General features: G+C 39.6%; 1 protein-coding gene across 6 annotated transcripts in view; it reads left to right on the top strand.

The window, feature by feature from the left end:
* Nucleotides 1-16,816, top strand: part of RERE (arginine-glutamic acid dipeptide repeats) — a 422,701-nt gene that overhangs the window by 179,051 nt on the left and 226,834 nt on the right. For all 6 annotated transcript variants that reach the window (XM_047872880.1, XM_047872879.1, XM_047872883.1 and 3 more), the window contains one exon: nucleotides 13,714-13,784. In XM_047872880.1, coding sequence (XP_047728836.1) covers nucleotides 13,714-13,784 — 71 coding nt within the window. The remainder of the gene's footprint in view (nucleotides 1-13,713; nucleotides 13,785-16,816) is intronic.

Genomic DNA, 16,816 nt, shown 5'->3' on the forward strand with positions numbered 1-16,816 from the left:
AATACATTTTTAATATGCTGAAATAGACGGGAGCAGTTAAATAAGTTACCTGGTTCTTTTGGGTTAACGCTTAAAATGCCTGGAAATGGGGCCCCTGAGTAGCTCAGTTGGTTGAGTGTCCAACACTAGATTTCAGCTTAGATCATGATCCCAGGGTCATGGGATAGAGCCCAGTGTTGGGCTCGCCATGGAGGATGGAGCCTGATGAAGATTCTCTCTCTCTCTCCCTCTGTACCTCTCCTGCTTGTGCATGCTCATGCACTCTGTCTCTCTCCTTTTCTCTCTCTCTCTCTCTCTCTGTTAAAAATAAATAAAATGCCTGAAAATGGATAAACTTCTGAAGTCACATTACCAAGTCTATTATATTCACACATAATGACCCTTTATCATTATGAATACCTTAAGTATCCAGTACCTTTACATCTTTTTCATTATTTCACCCTTAAATATGTGCTCAAACTAATCAGGCAGCATACTATATGCTATATATGAAAGAAAGTCTACATTTGTTCACTCATTTGACCCCTGAATTCATTTTCTCACTTCTATTTCTAAATTTCCTGATTCAGTTGCCTTTAGAAGGAACACCTCTTCAGTGTTGTCCAGTTTTGATGCTTAGTGAAATGTATAAACCGAACTGTAAAATACAAAGATAGAGTTGTTTTATATTCCCTCTAAAGGCTGTAGGCGTTGTTCTGGCTTTCTTTGTGTGCTGGGCAGATGTTGCTGCTTGACAGATGGTGTGTTAGTGGCTTACCTTAACCTGATCAATAGAGATTGATACAGTAAAACGAAACGTTGGGGGAGTTGGTTATATAGCTTTAAGTTCCTTTTAAAGAAGGGGGAATGGAGTGAGTTTATAATACTTATTTTTAATCTTATTTTAGTACGTTACTTTTCATTATTCTCACCTTTTACATTAACATTTTAATTTGTGCTCCGTTAGTAAAGCTGTGGGTAACTGTAGGCTCTGAGGCAGGCTGTTGTTTTTATCAGGTGGTAGTTTCCTGCTTGGTCTGTCATCCTCCTGTGCTGGTATTGTAAAACGCAGGCACTGTGCACACTGTTACCAAATTGATTGAGGGCTGTTAACCATGCTTTCGATAATTACAATTTTTTTTCCTCTTTAGTAGAGGGAAGGGAAATGTCAAACATCTCACCTGGTATGTTGTGTTTTTATATTGTCAGGAACAGTAAAAGCTAAAAAGTAGTGTTTTAATGACCACGAATCCATAGTGCAAAAATATAACTAAAGTTCTGGGGTTTGTGTTTGAGAATTAACGCCAGCAGCAGCATTCAGACTTGGGAGAGATCATGCTTCTTCCTTACAAGGGGTTTTATACCCCACATTTCAGGCTGAATGATGGATACCTGGGTTCCAGTTTGCTCTGTGTACTGGCTAGAAGACCTTTGGAGGGAGAAAACCCCTGGCCTGTCTTTCAGGCTTATCAACTAGAATGCTTTTAAAGTTTGCACCTATCCAAAAAGTAGATATTTGGCATCCTGGACTTGGAGTGCTTTTGGCGCTCAGATCCCAATTGGTGGAGGCTACCTGTTGGTAGAGACCCGCAGTTTTGTTATCTTTTACTTCTATCCTCTCCCAGCTGCTAGGATATTCAGTGCTGTCGCATCCGGTAGAGCCATGTATGGATTTCCAACTCCCATTTCAGTATTGTTTCTGTAACTCACCTTCTGTGCTGATTAGAGGTGGTCCCATTTTGTGTTCTCTCCTCTGAATTCACCTGTACCTTTTTGCCTTTGCCCTGTGAATGCACTTATAAAACTTGGCTATAGGTCTTTCTTTTTTTTCCCTCCCCCCCCGCAAAATTTGCCTCCTGCATTTGTTCTTTTTTTCTTTCTTTTTCATGAGCAAACAATATGGAAATGGAAATGGAAATGTTCAGATAAGCAAAAATTAAAAATCTCAAAACCATGAACCTATTGTTATTTTGTTGTGTGTCCACTTTCCATAGTAAACAACGTGTGGGATTAGGCTGTTCACTGTTTTGTAATAATGCTTGTGAAATTAACATGTCCTGAATTTATTGTCATGCCAGTAATTATAAATTTGAATCATTACTACTGCATATTATACCATTAATACTGGAGTTCTCAGCCTGGAAGGGTCCATGGTCACCTCAGGGGAATGTGAATATAATTCAGGAGACTGTGAACTTGGGTGGGTAAAAATTGTATCTTTATTTTCAGTAGTTCATTACGTTTCAGATGACATTTAGCATTCAATTATGCTTCAATTATGAAGATAGGCAATAAGCCATAGTAATGTTGGCAGTAACTGTGACACCAATATAAATCACAGATATTCCTATATCACATAACGTAGAGAAAAATACCTGAAAATGATGTCACTACTTCAAAATTATGAATGTTATTAAGGGAATAAACTTTAGTTAATTTTATTATTTAATGAGTCAATAAAGAGGTACATGTATTACAAATATTTTTTTCTCATGCCATGATAAGTATTTCAGTGCATGTTTTGTGTGTGTGTGTGAATGTAAAACAAAACAAACTGTTTTTGATAAGTTGTATATAGATTGCTAAAGGCATCTGTGGCATGAAAAACATTAGGTGGACCCACATTAGTGGATCGATATCATAACAACTATAACAACTAGTTGTATATTGTTGGATTTTAGGTTCTCTCCAAATATGTTCCATTATAAACAGTAGTGGTGAAAATTTATATATTCATTTCTGCTCACTCTCCCTAGGAATAGAATTGCTGAGTTAAAGGGTATGTCTGGATGTCCGGAGATTTTTAATGTACTGCTATTACAACTTTTTTGAATTAGCCCTCATGTACAATGGGACTTTGGCCTCTGCAAGTGGACTGAATTTGTGGTTTTGAAATAGGAAAAGCGTTCTCTAGTTAGAGCAGAAGACTTTACATCATCTTTGGATAGTAAATCTTCACTTCAGAGAACGGATCGGACACGTTTGTGTGCTCTGTTTTTTGTCTGCACTTAATGGCCTGGAAAGAGGAGCTAAAGCTGTGACAGACATTAGAGAGAATGTCTTCTTTCTAGTATGGAGTAAAATATGGATTATATTCTGAGACCTTAGTGGAATATGAATTCTGGTCAGCATTAACTTTTGCAAATGATAAAACGGTCCAGAAAATTTGGTTGTCAGTGGTGCCTATGTTTTTGTTGGAGGAACAGCCACGTGTTGTCTCTGAAGTCCTGAAATCAGACCCACGAGGAAGTGGAGAAGAAAGGGAAAGCCCGAGTGGTGCCAGTGGACACTGTCAACCTGCCCCCTACACACGATGCCGTTCAACTTGCATGAGAAGCTACCTTCCCTTATTCCTACTTGTGAAACCCTGGGTTAGAGTCACAGCTTAGAAACTTGACTTAGCTGTGACGTCTCTTCAGGGAGGCGGTTGTAGACTTTGTTCTGCTTTATTGTATCTGCCTCTGGGGATTAATTCTTAATCCTACTGGAAAGGAATAGTGTATGCTATCTAATCAGGCTATTTTAGTCATCCTGAATTGAGCACTGCATTCTATGTTTTTATACACTTGTTAGGGTTATCTGCTCCTTCCTAGCTTTTCCTATTAAAAAAAAATTAGAAAGGTTTTCCCAAATCATTGTTTTGCATGTCACTTTGTTCATGAATGTCATTTAACTATTTTGCCCTGTTTTAAAATGAAGATATTTGTATACATTGGCCAGAAAGGCCGAACCGTGAATAGTAAGTTCTTGGCCTGGCTCTTAAGCTACAGTCAAAGGTTTTGTCATTTTATTGTGTGTGGCCTCCATTCCCGGTGTCATTTGTGATCCATTTCATGCTCCACCTCCAGCCAGTACATTTGCCTTCAGGCTGACAGGAAGGATAAGGAGAGCAGGACCTCCTCTTTTCAGTAATCAGTTTCCAGAAGTTGAAATACAGCAGTTCTGTTTATATCCCATGACCAGAGTTCATTTTATAAAACCAGCTCTAATGGAGGCGGGCCACAGGCCGTGCAAGGCGTCTATTTGTAAGCAAGAATGCTATGCTCCCCTAGCAGTCTCCACACAGACACTAAAACACAAGTGCAATTAAAATTATTGCCTACATATAGTTATGTTTTTATTTCCACGTCCAGCTCTGATACTAGATGGTGAGCTTGTCAAGGGAAAGACAGTATTTTTATTCATCTCAGTATCTCTAGCACTTAGCTGGTTTGTAGCTGGTGCCCAGTAAGTCTGTGTGTGAACATTTTATAAGTTTATGATTATGTTTCTTGTAGCATGTACGTATCTTCATTTTTTAGCTTTAATATAATATTGACAGGATTTGCCTTTACTACTTCAAATAGAGAAGTCTCATTTCCCCCCCAAAGTTCTGATTCATTTCCTCTCAGCAGATGTTCAAAACATGATTTTTACGAGGTACAGATTACGGAGAGGAAAAGTCTCATTAAGTGTTATATTGGCCCAAAGCGGCTGCACGTGGGTTTTGAAGCGTGTTGGGCGCAGTTTCATGTAGAAAGCGGCCAGAGCTTCTTATACCAGAAGGTAAAACTGAATCTCTCGTCATTCTTGGGAATCAAGGCGCATTGAGATCCTTTAAATACTGCTACCTTGCATAGATCTTTGCTAATTTTGATTCTAAAAGTGGCAGGTAGATGGCGATTAGCAGAGCAGGTTACCAGACAGGATCCCCCTCTCCCCACTCCCACCATTCTGGCCTGAGAATGATGTAGCAGATTACCAGACAAGATCCCACCTTCCCCCCATTCTAGGCTGAGAACGATATATATGTTATAAAGCAGAATTGCCACACGTAGAATGCCAAGGAGGTAGGTAATTGGAAATCGTTGTGTAGGTGGAGTTTTTTTCTGCAAATACCTGTTGAGTACTTATAAAATGACATAATTCACAGTGGGCTGAAGATCTTTAATGGAAATCTGAGGTCTCCATATTTTTTCAGTCATGTGAAAGTGAGTAGAGGTTTTAAATTATTTTTGAAATTTCTTTGGTCTTTGACTTTAATTTTAAAATAAACACCTGGCCAAAAACAATAGTAACAACAACAAAAACCCAAATTAAAACAATAATGATTTAAGGGGAGAGGGAAGAGGCACGGATAGAATGAGAGTCAGCGAGTAGCGTTTCATTTGCTCTTAGAAGTTTATATAAATTAAAGCTGAGAATAAATTTGAGGCCTGGAGTAGTTTTGGAATAAGCTAGTAGAATTTAATGAGGTATGTTAGATGTCAGCAATAGTATTAGTGACATATCGATCAGTCGATAACATAATACAATCTTCTGTATCTATAACTTTGTGCAAGGCGTTTTGTGGAGGTGAGGCGGGGCAAGATACAAAAGTAGACAGGATTCTAGTTCTTGATCTTTCGTTTTATAGGGAGAAATTATTCAAGTAGGGTTGTGCGTTAGTAACTGGCAGGCAGTGAGTGGGCAAATACTAACTGAATAGGACAGACTATAAGTTGGTGATACTGCGGAAAACATGAAGGACCATGAAGACCTTGATTTGGGTCTTGGAGTTGGGGCAGAATTACAATAGGACCAGGTAGAAGCAGAGCATCTCTAATAGGGGCAACAGCATGAGGGAGTTCATGGAACGGGGCATAATGTGGTTATAGGCGATTCAGGGACCAGTTAAGTAGATGTAAATGTCCACTGAAAAAGAATGAAAAGAGTAGCTTGTGGTTTTCTTTTCCTTCTCATACTTTTGTGTGAATTGCAATTTGTCAGTCAGTGAATGACTCTGGTGGTTATAATTTTGGGCTAGCAAATTCTGGATGCTTGCCTTATTATTGTTTGGCTCTTGATTTGATAAGTTTCTTTTAAGGCACTTTTTTGCATGCCTTTTTCTCCGTTAAGTGTTTCTCACACAGCTGTGTGGATGTTTAGGTGACAGACTGATCACTCAAGAAGAGAATCACTCATGGGATTGTGTGGCCTGGTAAATGAAACCCAGGTAAATTTCTGTGAAACAGAGTTATCAGTCTCAGAAGCAATTCAGTAGAATATTAATATGTGTCGTGTACCTTGTTTGTAGATCTAAATCCATATGGTAAGTTTAACCTACTTTTAATAAATTTCAGTTAATGTCTACATTATGATTTATTTGAAATATATAAGAAAATTGTTTAATAGTAAAAAAAAAGTAGGAAATTTTAATCTTCAGTGTTGCTAGCTAAAAAAAAAAAACCCATAATAGAGCATCTCTCTGTCAGACTGAGAACTAAACTTTTATTTTCCCAGCTGTTAGTTATATTTAAGTCCTAACTCTTTCTGAGAAGTTGGTAATAAATACTTGAATGGGAAGAAATATTTTATGAACATATACATTAGTCTTGCAAGGAAGGCTTATAAGATGTGGAGCCTATAATGCACACACACAAATAATTGGTGTGGGAAATTCTGTAGCTTGATGCTTGAACTGTGAAACAGTTGCTTTTACAAAATTGAGAGCTGCAGACTACAATTAACTGTCATTAATTTCCTTGAATAGAAATATGTTCCATTTACTGTACAATCAGGAGCCAGGCTTGAATGAGTTTAAATAGATGAAATCTAAATTATACTGACGGTCCATTAAACACTAGCAGAAAAACCGTAAAGAAAATGGATTCACTATGATACCAGTTTATAATAAAATCATTTGCCAAATAAGAATTATAGTCCAGGCATTGTGAATTCTCCTGTGTATTTCCAGTGAGCACTGCAAATTGGTTGAGCCATTTATTGTGAAGCACAGGCTCCCAGCGCATTGTTTTCTGAGTAGAAGCCAGCAGTGTTGCTTGAAATCTGCTCTGCAGGACATGACACCAGATCAGACTAGCGATTTGTTTGTTGTCAGCCATGTGGGGCGAGAGGAGCCTTCACTCCAGCCCACCGCTGCTTGTTTCTTCCTGTGATTACTGGGCAGAGTGTTCCTACAAGTGTTTGAACTCTATCTGCGTTGGTTTCCGAAATGTACATATTTCAGCCATGTTCCAGTTTGTAATCTTTGCCGTGGGGACCTGTTGTTATTTTCATTAGCAATCAGTCATCCTCTCCTAAATAGCAAATTTATAGCAGAATTCAGTTGTTTGATAGGATCCACTGATTTGAGGGTGGGGTTGTCACCCACCTTCTCAGGCACTAATAAAAAGGTAGGTACAGTGTGGCAGCAGGAGTGAGAGTGGGCTTGAAATCCGCCTCCTCCATGTCTCTGGTGCCCTCACTAACACACTTTGCTTCCATGGGGCAGGTGCCACTGCTGATTTTTAAAGGTAGATCCTCCTCTCCCCGCTAGATTCTGTGTGTTCTCTTACGGCACAAAAGCTCTGCACAAACACAGTCGTTAGAAACTGTAAGAGAGATCCACATCACTTAACCGGAGTTTGGATGTTAAGCTGCCTAGGTCTTTTTCACAATTGGGATTCAGGGTGGATCACAAGGAGGGCTTTTTAAGGAACGTTTGCAGAAGGAAATGGTGATAAGAGTGCTTCAGACGCTCTTGGTTTGAGTAAGAGTGTTACCCTAGGGCCAGTCCTCAGAGCTTCAGAGTAACTGGTAAGATTGCTGCTGCGGGCAGCATGATCTTGCTTTCTCTTGTTTTACGGAGTTTTCAAGCCCATGTAGCGTATGATGGATTTTGGGGGGAGGGGGGCGTGGTGGGCGGGGTCTTGCTGCAGCAGTTATTCCAAAACCTCAGCATCACTTCTTCAAGTTAGAAAGATGATTGTTTTGGATCAGTCTTTAAGCTTTGGATGTTCTAGACGATTTTCTGACGTCTAGAGGAGGAAATGAAAAGTGGGAAATTGGAACAGAGTCTCTTTTAGTTATGACCCGCTCCCCCCACCTCCCAGCTGTCTTTTCTCATCATCTAATTTCCTATTAGCAGTGAGGATAATGACAGATGGATATTTGCTAGAAGTATATGGTCTTCTGATTTTGGATAAAAGTCGGTGTTAGCTTTGTAGTGCTAGTTGGGAACCTGTAGACATTGGAATACATGGAATTTATTTATTTATTTATTTTTAATTTTTTTTTTTTCAACGTTTATTTATTTTTTGGGGGACAGAGAGAGACAGAGCATGAACGGGGGAAGGGCGGAGAGAGAGGGAGACACAGAATCGGAAACAGGCTCCAGGCTCTGAGCCATCAGCCCAGAGCCTGACTTGGGGCTCGAACTCACGGACCACGAGATTGTGACCTGGCTGAAGTCGGACGCTCAACCGACTGCGCCACCCAGGCGCCCCGGAATACATGGAATTTAATTTTCATGAAGTTTAAAAAGGAAGGGACCAAGGATGGGTTACTTGAGATCTTTTTTCCACTGAGTTTAGAATCTTTACGATGTTGCAGGTCAATTTTGGTGACTGTTTTCAGGGTCTGAACATAGGATAAAGGTAAACACTTGAGAGGATTTCACTTACTGAGGTTCTGTTTTCCCAGTTTTTGTTTCCTTTTCTCTTTTTAGTTCTCCACTGTTCCCAGACGATGTGTCCCTTGCACACTGAAGAATCTGGTAGAAAACTAAAAAGACATTCCTGCAGTTATTTCTTAAAGAAATATTTACTAGAAAATAGCATCCTTTATGTTCATACTGATGGAGCAGAACAACATTCTTTTTTTAATAATTTTTAAAAATCTTTCTTTTGAGAGACAGAGGCAGAGACAAAGTGTGTGAGCGGGGGAGGGGCACAGGGAGAGGGAGACACAGAATCCGAAGCAGCCTCCAGGTCCGAGCTGCCAGCACAGAACCCAACGTGGGGCCCAAACTCACGAAACGCGAGACCATGAACTGAGCCGAAGTCGGACGCTCAACTGACTAGCCACCCAGGTGCCCTGAGCAGAACAACATTCTTATGAGGATCTCATAGAACTTCTTTTCTGTTTTTGTTCAGGTCATTTGTTCCTTGTGTAATTTTTGAGTATTTATTCTGGAATGTAGTGTATTGTTAGATACAGAGTGGGGAATGGTGATGGATTTGACTGTTGTACGGATGGGGAGGCTGCTGAAGCGGTGAGAGGGGCTCCTCCATCGGAGGCCACGCTCTGTGGATTGGGATTTCAGTGTTGTTTCTCGCATGCGCGTAGAGCTGCATTACCCTTTTGTATGTTGGGCATTTGGGAACACCCGTATTAACTAGTGAGATACTTGTAGACTTTTGATTCTGTCACAATAGACCAGTCGGCTGTTACCTCACTGAATGGTTCAGTGTCTGGGTAGAGGAATCCTGTGTAAGAGAAATGGAACATGGAAGAACAGAGCAGTCCTGAGAGTGTACCTCCTTGTCCACCACTGTGTCACCCAGCTGGGTCTCTGGGAAATTTATTTGTGAGATAGTCTGTTTATGCATGCCACCCCCCCGTTTTTTAAACAGGTAGAAGATTTTCTATTGGAAATTATATTGGAGTTCTTGCGAAGGAACGAGAAGGTATTTCAAAGATTAAGAAGCAGAAACACATTAACAGGAGGGAAATTCTTTAAAGGACAGAGCACCGTGGCCAAGCACTGCCTGTGCATTGTGACCCCAGCTTTAATGCTGGGCTCACAGCGCTGCTTGGCCAATCAGTTGGTGAAGGAGAGTGTCCACTGTGCTCTGGGAGGAGGCTGTCAGGAAGGACACTGACAGGTTCTTTGTGTTTCGGGATGACAAACTGCCTGATGCTTCAGGCTGTGGTTTTTACCCTTGAGAGGACCATGCTCTTGCTCTATTTACATAAACCTGCTGATTTGCTGAGGGTTGTTGAAAGCAGAGAGGGCTTTCTTTGCCTTGAGAATCTGCCTTCATGTTTTGGCTGACTTCCTTCCCCAGCTTAGCAAATGCTCTGTTGTTTGCAGATGGCACAATAGATTCTTGGACACAGAGCTTTGTTGAGGTTGTGAGAAATAGCCAAAAACGCCCCTGTTCAGTATCATTGCATAGATCATGGATGCAGGATTGAGGTCACTCAGTTGTGTGATCCATTCCCTGGCAGAGGCTTGGTGTTAAGAGAGCAAGCCTCAACCTAGACCCGTGGTTTTATTTCAGACACCCCTGGTAGAGAAAAAAAAATTAGTTATCATGTATTGTTCGGAATAATTGATACTGATGGTAATGGCCTCACTCATTTTTCTGGCCTATTTCAGGCTTGCTGATTTTAAGATTAAAAAAATATATATTTGCCCTGCAGCACCCGTTTGCTCAATCTGGTAAACACGCATTTTCGTATGGATAATTTTGAAAATGTGCATTATGCACTTAATGGATTGCATCAGCTTTGCTCAGGTTTTTCAGAACTGCTAGCTTTGTGATAAAAAAAAAAGAACAGTTTCTTTCTTTCTTCATTTTTCTTTTCTCCTTTTCTCTTTACTTTCTTTCCTTCCTTCTAAGAAAAAAGGTGTCTGTAGTACATGTGTTGGCCATGGGAGATTTTCAGGTTGAGGCTCATTGACCCAACTGACAGAAACCAATTTTATCACTTCAGACAATCTATGCACTTATAAACTGCATGAAGATTCTTGGCAAATCATTTTGGCTTTAAAAGATTACTAGGCATATATTCCAACTGAGATTTTAACATTGCTCTTTACTTATGTTCTCATCTTTCCCTTGCCAAATAAACCACTTTATTTTTGTGCTCACTAAAAACATCTATATAAAGTTATTTTCTTAAATAGTTGCTTAATTAATGAGACAAGAGAGAAATATTTTTTTACTATGAGTATTTGGCCTCATTTAACCTTGTTTTGAAAATCATTAAGGTAACACTAAGTAGTTTTTTTTCCCCTGTGAGACTTGAATTCCAAATTGTTCCTTAGGATGCGTTCTCTTTTAGTTGGACCATCCTAATTTTTATGAGAGGGTGATAAAGAAAAATTTGACTCTACGATAATTTCTCATGCTTTTACTTTTATAATGAATTTAAAAAGTCAGATTAAAACAATGTATTTTTTTTTCCATTTTCTGTGGCAAGTTAGACATGGTAAAAAAGTTTATATTACCCTTGATCTTAGTGATTCTGTGTTTTACGATTACTTAAATAAAAGACTTTAAAAATTTTGTTATGTAATTATGAAGTGAGCTTATCTTTTTCATGTATAAGTTTCCAAATACTGATAGAGATCACTGGATACAGTGACCTGTTTTATAGATGATTAGTCCTGTGCATTGGAATCTCCTATATGGATTTAGATGAATTTGGGTTGACATGGTAGCTTTTTAAACAGAAAGAGGTGACCTTTTATCTATTAATAAGGTATTAATAAGTAGATGTAGTAATTCCATGTGTCAGGTTTAAGGATCTTTCTCACTCGGCCTTGTTCCTAATGGCAGCATTCCTTGGGCCAAGGGGTGTGAGTCGGCCTCCAGGACTGCCAAAAGCTTGTTAAGGGCAGGGTTATCAGGGGCCGTCCTCGACATCCCAGTTTATTCCTTTCCTCCCTTCTCTAAGAGAGTTACATCCAGGTATATTTACAGATAATCATTTTCCTGAATGTAACTTTGCAGTGAGAAATGAAAGATTATAGATTCTCTTTCCTTTTCTGGAAAGCTTTTTTTGTATACGAGTTAATAGCTACTTTAAGTCTCAGAGTTAGAGGGTTTATAGTTACAGTGATTCTGTTGATTATGGAAAGTATACAAAAAGCTTTTTTTTAAGAAGGGAGGTGTTGCCATTTCTTTACAGAGGAGCCTCATGAGAATTGACTGCCCGGGGAACGAACTCATTTTAAAGTAGGTGCTGGGGACATGAAGGAGTGAAGAGAATTTGGCATGGACAGAGTAATGGAGTTTTGGATACTATAGCCCAGTGGAGGTTGAGATGTAGTGTAGGACCAAAGCATCGTATGCAGCATGTGTTTTTGTCCAATGAACTTTAAGAAAGTGGAAGTCATTAGGTAGGAGGTAACCCATTAGTTCTGAAGTCAGTGAATATAGTTAGGTGTGACAGTGTTAAGAGATACAGAAGACCAGGCTTTTCCGTAGGAGGTGGGTGAAAGGAAGAGAGGGCCTGTGGACTAATTTGTGTTCAGGTTGAGTGAGACAGATACATAATAGGTATCTAGAGACTTGAAATACTGGTACTTGGTACAACAGGAATTGGACACAGAAATTAAGATCCTTGGGTTGTTCCAAAATTGTTCAAGTGCAGTGTTTTTAATCTAGGAAACGTTTTTACTTGAATACCAAATTAGGGGTAGTGAGACAAACATCTGCCGAAGTGGGAAGAGTTCTCTTGTTTCTTAAGATGATTGGCATGTTAAATGGACGTTGCCTGAATATTGAGCAGAGTTATCTAGCATCCTGGACCCTGGAATAACAGAGAAAGTTCAGTCAACAGATTATTCCTGAGCTACTGTTGTACTTGAATTGAGGGATTGAATCTTTGTTGTTGAGTCCACATCCGAATAAAGAAATCAGTTTGGGACGTTCTGGATGCCTAGATGATTGGCATTCAGATTTCATTTTCTGGATTGACTGGGCTACAAAAATCCTGATGTCTTTCAGGAAGTTTCTTTTTTTTTTTGGAAGGAAGTGTCATTGGTGAGGGCTTTCTTCATGATCCACCTCTTACTGGGTCAGCTAGTGCTTGTGGTGGTACTGGACTGTCCACTGGATGGATGACTCCAGATTTCTGCTCCTTTTCTTGTTCTTGACTCCACGTGTGTGAAATAAGGCAGTAGAGGAATCTGCTTGTATTCTCAAGCATCTCAGTTATTTTAAGATACACTCATTGGGAAGGATCATGAGGAAGGATCAAACAAGTGGCATTTTGAATGTGGGTATCATGGTCGTTATCCCTAGAAAATTTGATGGACTGCAGATGCCTTTACTTCTTAGTAAATAATACATAAAGATTCCTATTCTAAGCTTTATGATGATCTTGGGTTGTCATGTGGAGAGTTAGTTAAAGTCCCTTTATAGCTACTGCTTCCCTTAAAATCATTGCTTCCTTAAAAAAAAAATGTATCTTAACCTGCCATTTTAAAGACTTTAAACCAGCCCTTTAGAGGCCAGCTATCGAGAGCATCAGAAATAATTGCCCAACCATTGCCGTGTCAAATATAATTTAAGAAAGCACACTCTTATTCCCTTGAGAAAAGTGTGGTTTGGTTTACTACATCCCATCTGATTTGCGGCCTTCTTTGTCTTTATAATTAGAAACCAAAATGTGTTTAGGTTACAATTTAATAGTAGTAAGTTACCCACAACAGGTTACATTTCTTCTTTCTGTTTTCTTGGTTTAGGCGAAAAGGTCATTGTAATGGCATGTTGAAGCTAGTCTTCTTCACATGTTTCATTTATTTCCTCACAAATTATTTACTAAAAGTAAAGTAGCCCCTGGCAAAGCCATTCCTCTTTCTGAAGACATGGGAGCATCTATCTGAGTAAGACATTCACAATTTTGTCTTCTGTAGCTGTGAGCAAGTAATTCCCCTGATTGAAGTGTTTCTGTCAAAATATGGTTGATCCCACGAGATTTCCTTCTCCCTCTTCTTCAGGTACCCCGGAAGCAATAATTGAGGCTTTATCACGTTCTTTTAAATGATCAGAAAAGTGGTCAATAAGGACCTCAACTCAAGGGCTGTTTTCCTCCAGCTTACAGTTATGTGTAATTTACAATTCATCTTTTAAAATTTTTTTCCTATAAAAGAGATGTGCTTTGTCATTTGTTTATTTATGCGGTGGCTTTATGGGCCCTGTCTTTGTTCCCTTAAAGGTAAATGCCATTGTTTTAAATTTTCTTTTTCTTTTAAAGACTGTGTGTATATCGAGAGTCGGAGGCCAAACACGCCGTATTTCATCTGTAGCATTCAAGACTTCAAACTGGTAAGCATTTTTAATGTCTGTTGCTTCTGCTCTCTACCTTCCTTCTCTTTCCAGTTCCATGGATTGCTTCTTCCTGGTTACTGACTTGATAACCAGTTCACCTCTGAGTGCTAATTGCCTGGCTGCTGTAGCACACATGTAAGGCAGTTAGTGGTTTTATCCGTTTGCTTTTGTAACACTTACTGTTTTAAAGCTTGTCCTGTGAACAACGTTTCCAAAGTTTTCATTTCTTTGGTAGCTGTTTTGGCCATAATTTCAGAGATTTTCTTGAGTTTCTGAAGCCGTGTGTTTCTTCTCAGCCATTGTGAAGAACCTGAAGTAAATATGGGAATTAGTGGTGAGTTGGAAAAAAAGAATACAGATGGGCCAGAGAGTAGTTTTTGGCGATGACTGTCTTTTACCTAGATATTTTGAGTGTATCTTGGGGTTGCCTGGTGTTGGAGGTTGGGGGAAGGAAGTCTGGTTTGGGGATGTATAGAGCTATAGTACTTCCCACTGCCAACCTGCCCAGTTTTAGAGGTGCTGGTATTGCCCGGTAGGTAGGCAGATCTCTGGGTTGTAGACTGGTGGTTCCCAGCCTTGGGGCTCTGGATCCCTGGATCTCAGCAGAGATTTAACAGAGGTCTGCAAGTAAACATTTTCAGTTTAAAATATGCCTCCCATGTGTTTGTGCAACTACTTCTCAAATATATTCATATGCTGGTGTGATTTTAAAGTGAAAAAGTTCACTTTATTTACAGACAATACACAGTTAAGAAATCAGCTTATTATGTGTTTTCCTCAAACATGGTATGCGAAATACCATCAGAGTACTGTCATTTGGGGGATCTTTTGAAACATCACAAAGGTGTCCTTGTACTTGAAGGTTGTGAACCCTGTCTGCCTGCTTAGATACAGGGAAATCCTAATTCTTTAGTTGTGTACAGGTATGTATCCGTATCTGTGAATGCTCTCATTTCCAAAACCCTTTGTAGCTTGACAGCATTTGTGTTCTGACACTCTGTATGTGGTATGTGATACTTCAGTCTAAAGAAAGGTAATGTAGTCTGAAGAGGTCTTTAACTCTGCGTCTCCTTTGTTTCTTTTTATCATTTTTAATGACCCCAACTACCCAATTAGTGTATTCCAATTTAGCTAGTTAAAAAATTGCATGCCATTTAATTTTCCTTATTAAAGTTTTGTTGCATAAGTAACACATGCTTACTGTTTTAAAAAAGTCAAGTGTGCCATTTGCTTCTGTGACTTATTTATTCTTGGTAGGCTGCTTTTAATTTCCCTGCTTGTGTTACAAGGAGGCCTTGCAGTTTAGTTTTGTAAATCACTTTCTATTCAAATTTTACATCAGTATGAAGTTTTAACATTTTTAGAGGTCTTTGCTATTTCTTACATATTTCCTCCCAAAGATTTCTTTTGCAGATGCTGCACTGATATCTGAAAATCGGGGCAGTGGTCTTGTTTCCTGATGAGCTTTCTTTTGCTTGTGGCTACTGCTCCTGTTCTGTTTCTGCTTATTGTCTTTGTGGGGATTTTTAAATTTCAGTTTAATTTAATTTAATTTTTTATGATTTTTTTTTTTTTTTACCACCAAATGTAGTACCCGTGCACCATGGAAAAGATAATAGTCATGAAATAAAGTTACAAACGTTTTTTTGCTTGTTTGTTGTTTCTTTTTTAAACCTATTAGATTCAGAGCCCTTTTTGTATAATTTTAGCACATTAGCAGGTGCCTTCATGTTTGAACAGCGTCTCTTATGAAATGCTGATTACAGTGTGATAGTTGCTGTTTGGGGCAGAGGTTCCTGCTGAGTTACAGTAATTGCTCAGGGTATTAACAGCAATAAAAGCTGAAGCTTCTGTTGTCAGTATTGGTCTGGTACAACACGTTAAAGCCGTCTGCAAAAACAGTGTGGGGAGTGGGCACGGTGTGTGAGTTGCACACTGCTACATCGCATGTTTTTGTCTGAGTTCTATATTCAGCACATACGTGTAGTTGTTGTGTAAGAATAACAGAGATGGTGAAATACTGACTCCTAGAAAGAATGCAGTTATTGTCTGGATATCCACTTTCTTCTTTCCTTGGTTTGCATTTCTGCTTATGAAAAGATAACTTAATAGATGAGAATAATCATAGATTTTTTTTTCCTTCAGCTTACCCAGGCTTTTAAGGGGAAAAGATGAACAGAAGGAAATATGCTTTGTTTCTCTTCAAGATTTTAAAAAGAAGAAATTGGAGTTGGTTTTGCCCACAGCAAATACCGTGCATGGCAAGAGGAGCGACGAAGACAGAAACCCAACAGCTTTGAAATGTTGTTGATTAATTATGTATTTTATCTTTTTAAGCTTTTTTGGTTTGGGGTTGTAACTGAGAGATGTGTTCTTTGTTTACAGCCATTAATTAGAATTAACCGTTTTACTGTGGTGAGTTTTTGAGCATATGGTATATTTGAGACTGTGAAGAGAACTGGGCAGATGCCCTTTGTGGAACACATTAAGTAAGACTACAGTCCTTAGCAGCAGTTAAGGAATTGAGAGGTGGGCCTAAGGAAACCTCTATGACCAGTCACCAAAACTAGCGTGATGCCAGTTAGTCGAACTGAGAACCCTGGGTAACATTTCAGGAACTAGTTCTGCGAGAGATAAGAAGGGTCTTTGCATTTTCTGTGGGGACCTGGGCTGTCCCCTGGGCTCTGCCACTACATCCCGTGCAGTCGGAGTCCACGATAAGAAGGTAGTTGTCTCTGTGTGCGGGATTCCATTACACCTGGCCAAGTGTTCAACAGTGTCCCCGTTCACTCTCAAAGGGGTCCTTGTTTTCGATGATAGTTTACGTGGCCGTCTTGCCTGGGGGGATGGGATCCGCGGCTTCCTCTTAGTTCGCGTGCAACCGTCAAAACGCGGAGGGCCACTCCCGTACTATATTGGTCCATCCGTTTAGACCCCGCACTTTCACGGGGTACGTGGAAGCTGTGATGGTGCAAAGCGATCGAGTTCCCAGCAGAACTGAGGGCACTTTTGAAAGTAGCACTTTTAAG

Source organism: Prionailurus viverrinus, chromosome C1, assembly GCF_022837055.1.
Source record: "Prionailurus viverrinus isolate Anna chromosome C1, UM_Priviv_1.0, whole genome shotgun sequence".
Lineage (NCBI taxonomy): Eukaryota > Metazoa > Chordata > Mammalia > Carnivora > Felidae > Prionailurus > Prionailurus viverrinus.